We start from the raw sequence: 12468 nt of genomic DNA, 5'->3' as shown, positions 1-12468 counted from the left end.
ATTTCACCCGGGCAGCAAATTGCCTTCGACCATTTGACAATAGCAGCAGCTGCTGCCAGAGCTGCTAAGCAACAGGTTACCCAAGCTGCCGCAAACAAAACATTACAGAGGGGGTGTGCCAGTCTCTAATCTCAGGCTATCGTTTTCGGTCGTGGTCCAAGCTTCAGAAAGCCAATAGGAGTGACGCAGGGGGTGTCTTTGCATTCAAAAAAACATGAGGAAGGATATCACATTTAAGAACTAACATACTGTTCCCCTCAGTGGCTGGCAGGAATCCTGACAAAGCCCACAATCAGCAACATGAAAACAACAAAATTCTCTGTAGTTTTGGGGTTTACATTTAGTTACCATGGCTAGTAGACCTATTTCGCTTATAACAAAAGGAGGGAGGGCTGCAACTCGCCAATGAAGGTACTGAGACAAAAAGCAATCCATCACGAAATAAATAAGACTGCAATATCAGCTCATGAATCACAAGATACGGTATTATAAGGATTCCAATATACACAGCTCAATCCATCATCTACGTTAAATATCTGAAAACAAGCCATCATTCCATATCTAAAGACCTTCTAGAAGAGGCGGCGGTCTTTACGGCGGGGATTTTCCCCATTCAAAATACATAAATCACCAGAGCCCATAACGAGCGGAAGTTTAATTCATGAGGTAATAATAAAAAATTATGCACTAATAATGATCTGTCACTCTTCTCCAAATGGAAACAGGGAAAAGGATTAAAAAAAATAAGAGAAAGAGAAGAAGCTTCACACAAGAAAACAACCATCTATCTGTTCTCCAGGAACTTTTTACCTCATGTTAAAACAAGAAAGTTCTAAGCAATCCTGTGCTTTCTCTCTGTGTGCAATTGTTTATCATCTTTATTGTTTTGAATCAATAAAATGGTGATTTTGGGGTGTGGAAGGGTATCCTTTTGGATTCTGGATGTAGAAGGGGAGATTTAGAACTAAGAGGCCCAAAGGAGCATCCCTACCTTTTGTGATGCCCGTCTCCCACCCCAGCTACTGGTTTTTGAAGAATACAGGAGAAAATCACATGCCCATACTTCCACTTGCAGCTCATCCAGACCTGTGCTTTCCCCCCAGGAAAACCCAATCTTTACTGCTGAATTGGAGCAAACACCAACTGGGTTTTCTGCATATTGACATTTGCTCTGATTTAGCGCACATTTTCTTCAATTATTATTTTTATTTGGACCATTTATATACCCCTCGTAGTTAAACAAATCTCTTAAGCGGTTTACAGCATAGGTCTTAACTATCTTAAATAAACAGCAAATACCAAAACAAAAAAGAGAGAGAATGTCTACGTTCTATAAAACTTAACTAAATAGAGCATCAAAATAAACACGGCCACATAAAAATCAGCTGCAAAAAAAATGCAAGGAAAATCCATAGTAAAGGACTAAATCCAAGCATCCTCTAAAGATCAGGAAGCAAAATAATTAAAAATGGAAATGAGCTTAAAAGTATAAAATTCACCTTTTTTTAAAAAAACAAAACCTGAGTCACAATGAAGCAAAAGAAAATCAACTCATTATTCCCCACCACCATACATCAATCAATCAATCAATCAATCAATCATCCCATTAAATGCTGATTACTGATCATTCATTGCTCTCCTGTACTTTTCAGCATATTTCCCCCTCACTTTCCTTACTGCAAAGGATTCAGGGAGGGAAGTAGGTTTGTTGCCCAAGAGCACCGAATCCACTTGCATTGCACAACCAGAATTGGCTGGTATGCAATTCCCAGCCGCAAAACAGCGAGGGTCTCTGGCGCTTACCTTCAAAACTCTGCTGATGCTTTGCTTCCAAAGTTGTCTTTTCCCACTTCTGAACATTTTGCTAGCTAGAGTTCACTAACAGTTCATCAGAAGCCAGCATAGCTCAGAGTCCCTTAGTCGAAACTTTTGGGGCACGAGGATCCCGGGCAAAGATTAGGTGCCTTGAAAATTGGTTTAGATTCCTGAATGTGGCCAATGTTCACAGCTAAAACAGATTGTGAAGAGAACCTGGCCCACCCAGAGAAGCCACCAGGAGCTCTAGAACTCAGGAGTTTGAGCTGCTGAGACAAGCCCAACATAGGTGTGGTGTTGTTATGGTAGTGTTGACTTCTGAAACGACACCACCAAATTTGCATAGCAATCTTAGCTGTCCCTGTTCCAGTGCTCTCTCTTTTTTTACCACACTTCATCTTTGGTCTTGTTTGCTCTATGGATCTTGGGCAAACACTTTCCCCTTTCTTTCTTTCTTTCTTTCTTTCTTTCTTTCTTTCTTTCTTTCTTTCTTGTGCTCTGTGAGGCAAGACAGGTGAATGGCTGTCAAAAGATGTGAGACCTTACACTGGATTTAATTAATACAGCCACAAACAGAAGCCCAGTCTCTGACTCAGAGCTCCATGAGCGTTACTACGATCTCTGGCCATCTTGATCTGCGCTGCCCTGAAATCTAATATGGTGAAATGTGGTGGATAGTTGTTTTTAATCAATGAATAGTTCAGTCTTTCTTTTTTTAGGGGCGTGGCTCAGTCGTAGAGTCTCTGCTTTGCCTAAAGTCCCTTGTTCAATATATGGACTCTCTAGGGAGGGCTATCTCCACTTTGAGCACAATTCAAAGTGTTGGTGCTGACCTTTAAAGCCCTAAATGGCCTTGGCCCAGTATACCTGAAGGAGTGTCTCCACCCCCATCGTTCAGCCTGGACACTGAGATCCAGTGCCGAGGGCCTTCTGGCGGTTCCCTTGCTGTGAGAAGCCAAGTTACAGAGAACCAGGCAGAGGGCCTTCTCGGTAGTGGCATCCGCCCTGTGGAACGCCCTCCCACCAGATGTCAAAGAGAACAACAACTACCAGACTTTTAGAAGACATCTGAAGGCAGCCCTGTTTAGGGAAGCCTTTAATGTTTAATAGATTATTGTATTTTAATATTCTGTTGAAAGTCGCCCAGAGTGGCTGGGGAAACCCAGCCAGATGGGTGGGGTATAAATAAATTATTATTATTATTATTATTATTATTATTATTATTATTATTATTATTATTATTCCTTTTCTCAAGATGGTTTCTTCCCTCAGATTCTCGTCTCTCAGTCTGTTGCTTACCCCACATCATCTCATCTCTGGCCAGATGCCTCCCTGACCCGTTAGTTAGTTAGTTAGTTAGTTAGTTAGTTAGTTAGTCAGTTAGTTAATTTGTATCTCAGGGCGGTTCACAGCATAAAAATACAAAATGCAAATATCCCCACGTCCTGGGACTTCAGTCTGCCTCACAAAGCTATTCCCATTCCTAGTGACTGTGTGAAGTTTAAATACCAGCCAAACTGACAACTCTCTATCCTCACGGGAGATGGACATGAAACATTGACAGGTTTGTTCCCTGAGCTGTTGAAATGTTCATCAATGTTATATGCCATCACGCCAGCTTAACTGATCAGTGTCAGAGAAGCAAATGGCCTTGATGCATTTTGGGGGGATGAATTCCACGTTTCCCGTGTTCAGAGACTAGTTTTGCAAACATGGAAAAGAGAGAGCCAATAGCCCTTAAGTTTGGATATAAAATTAAATTGGTTCATGCTGTGCAGTGCTGTGATAATATTGTGCCAGGATGAACAGCTCATAGCAGCTAAAACCAGCTTTCGCTTTAAAACACACAGCCAGCAGGATGCCACCTACAAGGCTATGAGAAGGCACTTGAAAAGGGGTGAGTTTCTCTTGCCCTGCAAAATGCAGAAAAGCAATACTGTGGTGCCCCCCAGTGGCAAATACATTGTATTATGTAAGCTGCAGTATAAAGAAACAACTCACACACAGTTTAAGAAAATGGTTTAATATTCCTTTGTGACATGAAGATTACAGCTTATGTTTTCCATGAAAGTCAACAAGACTGTGCCAACACAAGAAAAAATCATTGCGCCCAGATATGTGGTGAAACATTCAGAATTTTTGCGCCTGGGCATATAGAATAGGTAAGTTGAAATAGCAGGCTGGGTGTAAACAACATCATACCATGGTAGTCCTGATCTTTCTCTAGGGACAAGATGCATCAAACTCCCAATTTATGCCCAGTTTAGAATCTCTCCCTCATTATAACTGGGAGAGCATATGGATTCTTCTTCTTTAAGACTGGAAATCAAGTCACACTCTCTGGCTGATTAATTGATCTAGATATCTAGATTCATCCCTTCATCAAAGGTCCGTATAGTAAAAGCTATGGTTTTCCCAGTAGTGATGTATGAAAGTGAAAGCTGGACCATAAAGAAGGCTGATCGCTGAAGAATTGATGCTTTTGAATTATGGTGCTGGAGGAGACTCTTGAGAGTCCCATGGACTGCAAGAAGATCAAACCTCTCCATTCTTAAGGAAATCAGCCCTGAGTGCTCACTGGAAGGACAGATCGTGAAGCTGAGGCTCCAATACTTTGGCCACCTCATGAGAAGAGAAGACTCCCTGGAAAAGACCCTAGTTTGGCAAAGATTGAGGGCACAAGGAGAAGGGGGCGAAAGAGGACAAGATGGTTGGACAGTGTTCTCAAAGCTACCAACTTGAGTTTGACCAAACTGCAGGAGGCAGTGGAAGACAGGAGTGCCTGGCGTGCTCTGGTCCATGGGGTCACGAAGAGTCGGACACGACTAAATGACTAAACAACAACAACAACAACAACAACAACAACTAGATTCATCACACTCTTGTCTCAAGGAGCTCAGAGCTATCTCCCACCCCTCACCCTCACAAAAACTCTGTGAGGTAGGTTAGACCAAGAATTGGTGGCTGGCTCCGTGTCACCAAGTAAGCTTTGTGGCTGAATGTGGGTTTGAACCCAGATGTCCTGGGTCTACTACTATTAATCCTTCCCTGACTTTGACTCCAGTTTATGTTCCTGCTGGTTTTCAGCATCGTCTCTCAACTCCTATATGATTCCGAGCAGAAGAACTGCACTGAGGGCCATTTCCGTGCCGAGTAATAAAAATTGTGGCCTCCTTCTGTCTCTCTAATTGAATTTATATATGTTCAGTTGCAAGGATGTCATGGGAGATTTCAACAATGGGCAAGATTCAAGGAGGTGAAAAGGATTGTGGACATGATGAGTGTGGACGTTTGATAACATTTGTGACAGGGTTTAAGAGTACTTATTGATTATTTCTTTAGGGTGGGATTCAGCTAATGAATCCTGTCAGCAGAAGCCCTGTGTGAGGGCTTAAACATCCAGCCTACCTTCCTTAACAAAAGGCAAACTGAAATTTAAATGTCTAGAAAACCATTTGTTATGTACTGAGTTGAATAGGATCCAAACTGCAGCAGTCTGATTGGTCCTAGAACAATAGGATCCAAAAGGCAGCAGTCTGATTGGTCCTAGAACAATAGGATTCAGAATGCAGCAGTCTGATTGGTCCTAGAACAATGCAGCAGTATGATTGGTTGGCAGGAACTACCCAATCATGCTCCAGATAGAAGTGAATCCACAACCTGATTGGCTTACAGTAGAATTCCGGAATTAGCCAATCATGTGCAGCCCATTGTGTAAATAATGTATATAAAGCAGATACTTTGAGGGGACATTCATTCATTCCTCCTCACCACTATGAGCTGAATAAAGAGCATGAAATCACTTTGCGACTCTGAGTATATTTCACCATTCTTCTTTTTCTTCTTTGGCGATCACTCGTGGCCAAGTAAGATTACCTTCCATGAACATGGTCTTATCAGTGAGTCCATAAGTGACTGTGGAGGTCAATTCTGGATCCAAAACCCTAAAATGTATTTTATATAATCAATTTTTTATCTGTATTTCTATTCTTTGTATATCGTGTTGTTGTTTTATTGATATGGCCAATGGCTGATGCAAATAAAGATTCATTGATTCATTCTGGATCCACACGTCCTTCAACAGTGGGGACATAGGTTTCTGGGCAGGAGTTGATCAAGGTGAGGGTTTGCCAAGCATGCCTTCCTCTTAACACATTTCTCCCTTTCGTCCTGAGTTTGAGCGTCTTCAAAACCCAAGACACCTTTGGTAAAGGCTGTTCTCCAACTGGAGCACTCACAGGCCAGTGTTTCCCAGTTGTCAGTGTTTATGCTACATTTTTAAAGATTTGCCTTAAGAGAGTCTTTAAACCTCTTTTCTTGACCACCAGCTTTCCATTTTTAAGTTTGGAATAGAGCAGTTGCTTTGGAAGATGATAATCAGGCATCCGCACAACATGACCAGTCCAACAAAGCTGATGTTGAAGAATCATCGCTTTGACAATGGTCATGTTTGCTTCATCCAATACACTGATTTTAGTTCGCCTGTCTTCCTAAGTGATGTGTAACATTTTTCAAAGACACTGTTGATGGAATCTTTCGAGGAGTTGGAGATGGCGTTTATAAGTTGTCCATGTTTCACAAGCATACAGTAAGGTTGGTAGTATGATAGCTTTGTAAACAATCATTCTGATTTCCCTGAGAGTGTCCCGGTCCTCAAACACTCTGTACTTCAATCGCAGAGCTCAGGTGCTGCTGGGTTGCTCCGATGAAAATAGGAAAATCCTATCCCACACCCTCCAACGTTTCTCTGATGAAAATAGGGACATTCTACCATACCCTCCAACATCTCTCCGATGAAAACAGGGATGTCCTAAGAAAAAGTGAGACATTCTGGGATAAAATCACAAATCAGGATAGCTTCTGTAAATTCAGAACTGTCCCTGGAAAATAGGGACACTTGAGAGGTCTGGAAGGCCCACCTAAAAGAAAACAGGGAGACAAATGTGCCTCCCTGCAACTCTATTATTCTATGGTTGGCAGATCCACATCGATGGCGCCATCACTGAAAAGGCCCTGTCTCTCGTGCCTGCCAATCTGATGGTGCCTGCTGGTGGCTTGCAAGCAAGCCCTCTGCAGCGAATCACAAGCCCCAGGCAGGTTCACACAGAGGCAAGCGGCACTTCAGACAAGCTCCTTGCAAACTATCTGGGGCTTTAAAAGGCCAACATTGGCCTTTTAAATTGAGCTCACAAGCAGTCAGGCAACCAGTGCAACTGATACAGAACGACTGTATCATTAATTATTTCATATGTTCCAAGGTTCAGCCATGGGACTGAATATCAGTTTCGGGGCTGAGCCCAGGCACAGATTCATCGCTGTTTCACCTGTGGTTTGTACTGGAGCTGATCTGAGTTCATCTGGAAATTAAAAGTTTCTCTAAAAGAAGAAGTACAGTTTCAAGGAGGAAAAAAAAGAGGCCACAAGAGCAACAGTATCTGAATCATAGAATCATAGAGTTGGAAGAGACCACAAGGGCCATCGAGTCCAACCCCCTGCCAAGCAGGAAGCACCATCAGAGCACTTCTGACATATGGTTGTCAAGCCTCTGCTTAAAGACCTCCAAAGAAGGAGACTCCACCACACTCCTTGGCAGCAAATTCCACTGTCAAACAGCTCTTACTGTCAGGAAGTTCTTCCTAATGTTTAGGTGGAATCTTCTTTCTTGTAGTTTGGATCCATTGCTCCGTGTCCGCTTCTCTGGAGCAGCAGAAAACAACCTTTCTCCCTCCTCTATGTGACATCCTTTTATATATTTGAACATGGCTATCATATCACCCCTTAACCTCCTCTTCTCCAGGCTAAACATGCCCAGCTCCCTTAGCCGTTCCTCATAAGGCAATGTTTCCAGGCCTTTGACCATTTTGGTTGCCCTCCTCTGGACACGTTCCAGTTTGTCAGTGTCCTTCTTGAACTGTGGTGCCCAGAACTGGACACAGTACTCCAGGTGAGGTCTGACCAGAGCAGAATACAGTGGCACTATTACTTCCCTTGATCTAGATGCTATACTCCTATTGATCTGCAAGAGGTCCTCCCCATTCCACTCCTACTTATACCAGTGGCCTTATATTTCATAGAATTCTAGTTAGAAGGGATCCTGTGGATCATCTAGTCCGACCCCCCACAATGCAGGAATCTGCAGCTGTCCTGTACATGGATCGAACCTGCAACCTTGGCGTTATCAGCACCGCACTCTAACAAACTGAGCTATCCAGCCTTCCACTATTTAACAGATGTTTCTCCACTGGCACCTGGAAATAGTGTGGAATAGGTCAAATACAGGATAGACTTTTACAGGCTGGAAGCTAGCACACTGAAACGGGTTCACAGTTAGCTGGGGAAACAGGGGGTACTTCAGAGCTCAACTGACCTCAGTGACATGAAAGTGAATGCCAGTAACAGATAATAATACATGCACCCTGGTTTAAAGGTAAAGGTAAAGAGACCCCTGACCATTAGGTCCAGTCGTGGCCAACTCTGGGGTTGCGGCGCTCATCTCGCTCTATTGGCTGAGGGAACCGGCGTACAGCTTCCGGGTCATGTGGCCAGCATGACTAAAACACATTTGGCCAGAATGCTCCTTCACATTACAGGTGGCTGAATCTTTGCATAAACAGTGCAAGAGAGGCCCAAGGCTCAAAGATCACTTTGCCTTGTCAACTATTAACCAGACTTGTTAACCTGCCGGCCCTTCCTCCAAGGAACCCGGCAATAATTTTCTCCGATAGCTTGGGCTAATGCAGGGGTCAGCAACCTTTTTCAGCCGTGGGCCGGCCTACCGTCCCTCAGATCATGTGGTGGGCCGGACTATTTGGGGGGGGGATGAACGAATTCCTATGCCCCACAAATAACCCAGAGATACATTTTAAATAAAAGCACACATTCTACTCATGTAAAAACATCAGGCAGGTCCCACAAATAACCCAGAGATGCGTTTTAAATAAATGGACACATTCTACTCATGTAAAAGCACACTGATTCCCGGATCATCCACAGACCAGATTGAGAAGGTGATTGGGCCACATCCAGCTCATGGGCCTTAGGTTGCCTACCCCTGGGCTAATGGATACTAGCTGGCTTTGCACCCAGCGAGTTTCATCGCCAAGAATCTAACACTCCAGCCGCCACACAATAGCAGCACCCCCTTTTCACATCTCTGGCACATAAGGAGAGAGAGAGAGAGAGAGAGAGAGAGAGAGAGAGAGAGAGAGGGAGGGAGGGAGAGACAGAGGGAGAGAGAGCATGCCACAGTTTACCATCTGCATGCCCAGATCTTCTAACATTAGAAGCTCTGGACTCATCATCTACGGTAACTATTGTGTCTGCTTGATCCCTTTTAACCAGAGCAGTCCGCATCCAAATTATATCGTCCTTACAATAGCTGGGTCAGGGCCAAAGGAAGCAGGCTCTTAAATGAGCAAGAAGCTGTTTTCGAAAGTAAATAATGTGCACACATATTCAGAGGTATTTGGCAACATCTAGCAGTCCCCCTGGCAGAAAAGGGTTGCTAGTCAGAAAATTGGCAAAGGAGATTGGAAACCACCAGCTCTGTCCCAAGATACAGAATGATGTACTAGGGATAGTTGGAGAACAGCCTTTACCAAAGGTGCCATGGAGTTTGAAGACACTCGAACTCAGAACACAAGGGAGAAAAGTGCTAAGAGGAAGGCACGCTTGGCAAATCCACACCGTGATCAACTCCTGCCCGTGAACCAACGTCCCCACTGTGAAAAGATGTGTGGATCCAGAATTGGCCCCCACAGTCACTTACGGACTCATTGTTAAAACCGTGTTTATGGAAGACAGTCTTACTCAGCTATGAGTGATCGTCAAAGAAGAAGAAGACTAGGGATAGTACACAGCTCAACTATAGACATCTGTGTTGTTTTTTTCAAAAAATGGTTCTTCTTCTGCTTTTAAGTAACTACAGACAACCTCTATCAAATGAATTTTTGGGAGGAGGCTTTCAAATCCCAAAGTATTATTTGCAAGCAAGTTTAAGAGATAGCGTCTCTCATTTTAAAAACCAAGCACTGTTTAAAAATTAGAGCTAGTAGAGTGGTCAGGTTATTGGAGCAGGGTTGGAGAGTGCCAGATTCAAACCCTATTCAGTCACAGAATCAGAGAATTGTAGAGTTGGAAGGGAACCCTGATGATCATCTAGTCCAACCCCCTGCAATGCAGGAATATGCAGCTGTACATACAAAATTGAACCTGCAACCTTGGCATTATCAGCTTCATGCTCTGACCGGCTGAGCTATCCAATTGGCAAAGAAGAGATCCTTTAGGGATTGAAACCCACAAGGCAAACACCACAGAACAGTTGCCTTACCACTGAGCCACAGCAGCAATCAATGGGAGTTCCTTCAGATGACCAACTTATTGAGCATTAATCCTGATTTGTTTGCACCAAGCTTATGCAGTGGTTAGACTACATCTGTTTGTGGGGTAATCATATAACAATGTGCATTCATCCTGTTTAAATTGCAGGGTGTTTACACATCTTTCCACAAATAATTTGTTCATTCCACACTTTTCAGGGCATTTCCCTGTCACTTTCCTAACTGCCAAAAGTCCATGTTGTGTGTGTGGTTCTGGTTTTAACTTGCGCTAGGGCAACGAAGCACTTTATTCCATAACTGTTAGCTGCACAAATCTAAACTTCTGGTATGAGCTTCAGTCCCTTCCACAAAATACTTGGCAGTCTTGTGGCAATCTGGGGCTCTTGATCTAGTCACTCACTCACTCATTCTCAGCTTGACCTAATTCAAAGGATTATTGTGATGCTTAAAAATAAAAAATAAGAAGTGGGGTGGAGGGAGAGAGACAGGGCCACTGTCTTGAGCTAACAGGGTTTCCCAAACTTGGGTGGCCAGCTCCTTTTTTGGACTATAACTCTCATAATCCCTAGCTAGCATGACCAGGGGTCAGGGGCGATGTCCAAAACCAGCTGGAGACATAAGTTTGGGAAACCCTAAGCTAGAAACTAGGACGTGGGTGGCGCTGTGGGTTAAACCACTGAGCCTTGGGCTTTCCGATCAGAAGGTTGGCGGTTCGAATCCCAGCAACGGGGTGAGCTCCCATTACTTGGTCCCTGCTCCTGCCAACCTAGCAGTTCGAAAGCACGTCAAAGTGCAAGTAGATAAATAGGTACCGCTCCGGTGGGAAGGTAAACAGCGTTTCTGTGCACTGCTCTGGTTCGCCAGAAGTGGCTTAGTCATGCTGGCCACATGACCCAGAAGCTGTACGCCGGTTCCCTCGGCCAATAAAGCGAGATGAGAGCCGCAACCCCAGAGTCGGCCAGAACTGGACCTAAGTGTCAGGGGTCCCTTTACCTTTAAGCTAGAAGAAAGGTTAGAGACAGAAATGAATACACTAAACTCTAAACTCCCCAAAGTTCCTACAAGCAGTAGGGAAAGATATGGCACACAGCAAAGGTAAACACCCTTAGGGAAATAGAGTGACCAAATTTGAAGACGCACTTGCCCTCAAAACAGGTAAGAGCTTCTCCTCACACGTTTCTGGGCAGATTGTGTGCATATGGGACTCTTCCCCAGCTGACATTGCCCGAAGGCAGTCAATATTCTTCAACCTTCTTCTCAAATGCCCATTTCTGTCTTTGCATGTTGTTTTCCAAGTCCCTCCCTCCCGCCCCCCACCTCCTTCCTTGTGAGTACATTTCGCAGCGAGGCAAAGTTTGTTCTCGCGCAGCAAAACAGCACCAACTCGGAAGAGGTATGCGGGAGAAGGAGTTTCTGCGGGTGCAGCTTCTGGCGCCCTGGCATGTCAAGCAGCAGCAAAAATAAAAAAATAAAATAAAAACCTCTTTCCCAGTTCTAATAACAAGAAGAAATCCCTACCCTACACGTCCACAGGTGCAGATTGCCACCCGGGAGGAGGGAGCTGTCCCCCCAGAAATCCCCTCTTTTTGCATGCTTTGTTAAAGACCCCGGAACAAACTCGGCTAGGAGATCCGGGCGCAGAAGCAGCTTCCCCGCCTCTGCGTCTCCAGGGTCCCCCTGGAAGGGTCTCCTTCGCGCAGCAAAAGCATCCCGGAGAGCGAGGAAGGACCAGCGCGAAGATTCTCACCTGCATCTCTTTGATGTTCTCCATCGGCGCGATGGGCTGAGTCGGTCTGGGATGCTGCGCTTGGGAGCCCAACTTGCTGGCGAGGGCGGCGGCCGACGTTTGGTGACCCCCTTCCCCCTTCTCCATCGCTGGCCTTGGAGAGAGAGAGAGAGAGAGAGAGAGCGCAAAGCGCCTCCTGCCGCTGCCCACTTGGCTGAAGCGCCAGCTACCCGGGCCTGTTTGCTGCCGCTGCTGTTTCCATGGTGAGCCTTGAATCCTCAGACACTTTGCAAGGCGGCGGCTGCTGCTGCTCTTTCTTGCTTCTCCCCCCAACCCGCTTTTCTTGGCCTGCCTCTGAGCTGCCCCTTCCCGAAACGTTCCTAGTAAATCCTCAAAAAAGGCCTGTCTATCAAGTGCAACCTTCTTTTTTAAATGCTGCTTGCACACCTCCCCAACAAAAACATGCAACCTTTCTCGATTTCTTATTATTCCTTTGCCTGCCTCTGAGCTTTTTCTCTCCTAACCAGGTTGCTGGAGAACCTACAGCCTGGGAAATGGCCTGTTTTGCCAAGTGCATCCATGTGTTTT

The 12468-nt window shown here is 44.8% G+C and overlaps 1 protein-coding gene across 1 annotated transcript in view; it reads right to left on the bottom strand.

Annotated features, from left to right (window-relative positions):
- The window catches only part of DNAH5 (dynein axonemal heavy chain 5), a 166767-nt gene extending 154586 nt beyond the window's left edge, over positions 1–12181 (bottom strand). Inside the window, exon 1 of the mRNA XM_077933359.1 lies at positions 11902–12181. Within this exon, the coding sequence (XP_077789485.1) occupies positions 11902–12027 (126 nt within the window). The 5' untranslated portion in view covers positions 12028–12181. The remainder of the gene's footprint in view (positions 1–11901) is intronic.
- Between the last annotated feature and the right edge of the window lie 287 nt (positions 12182–12468).

Source organism: Podarcis muralis, chromosome 8 (assembly GCF_964188315.1).
Source record: "Podarcis muralis chromosome 8, rPodMur119.hap1.1, whole genome shotgun sequence".
In the NCBI taxonomy this organism is placed as follows: Eukaryota; Metazoa; Chordata; class Lepidosauria; order Squamata; family Lacertidae; genus Podarcis; species Podarcis muralis.
Note: the sequence above shows the minus strand (reverse complement) of the source record. Positions and strands in the feature narration are given on the sequence as shown.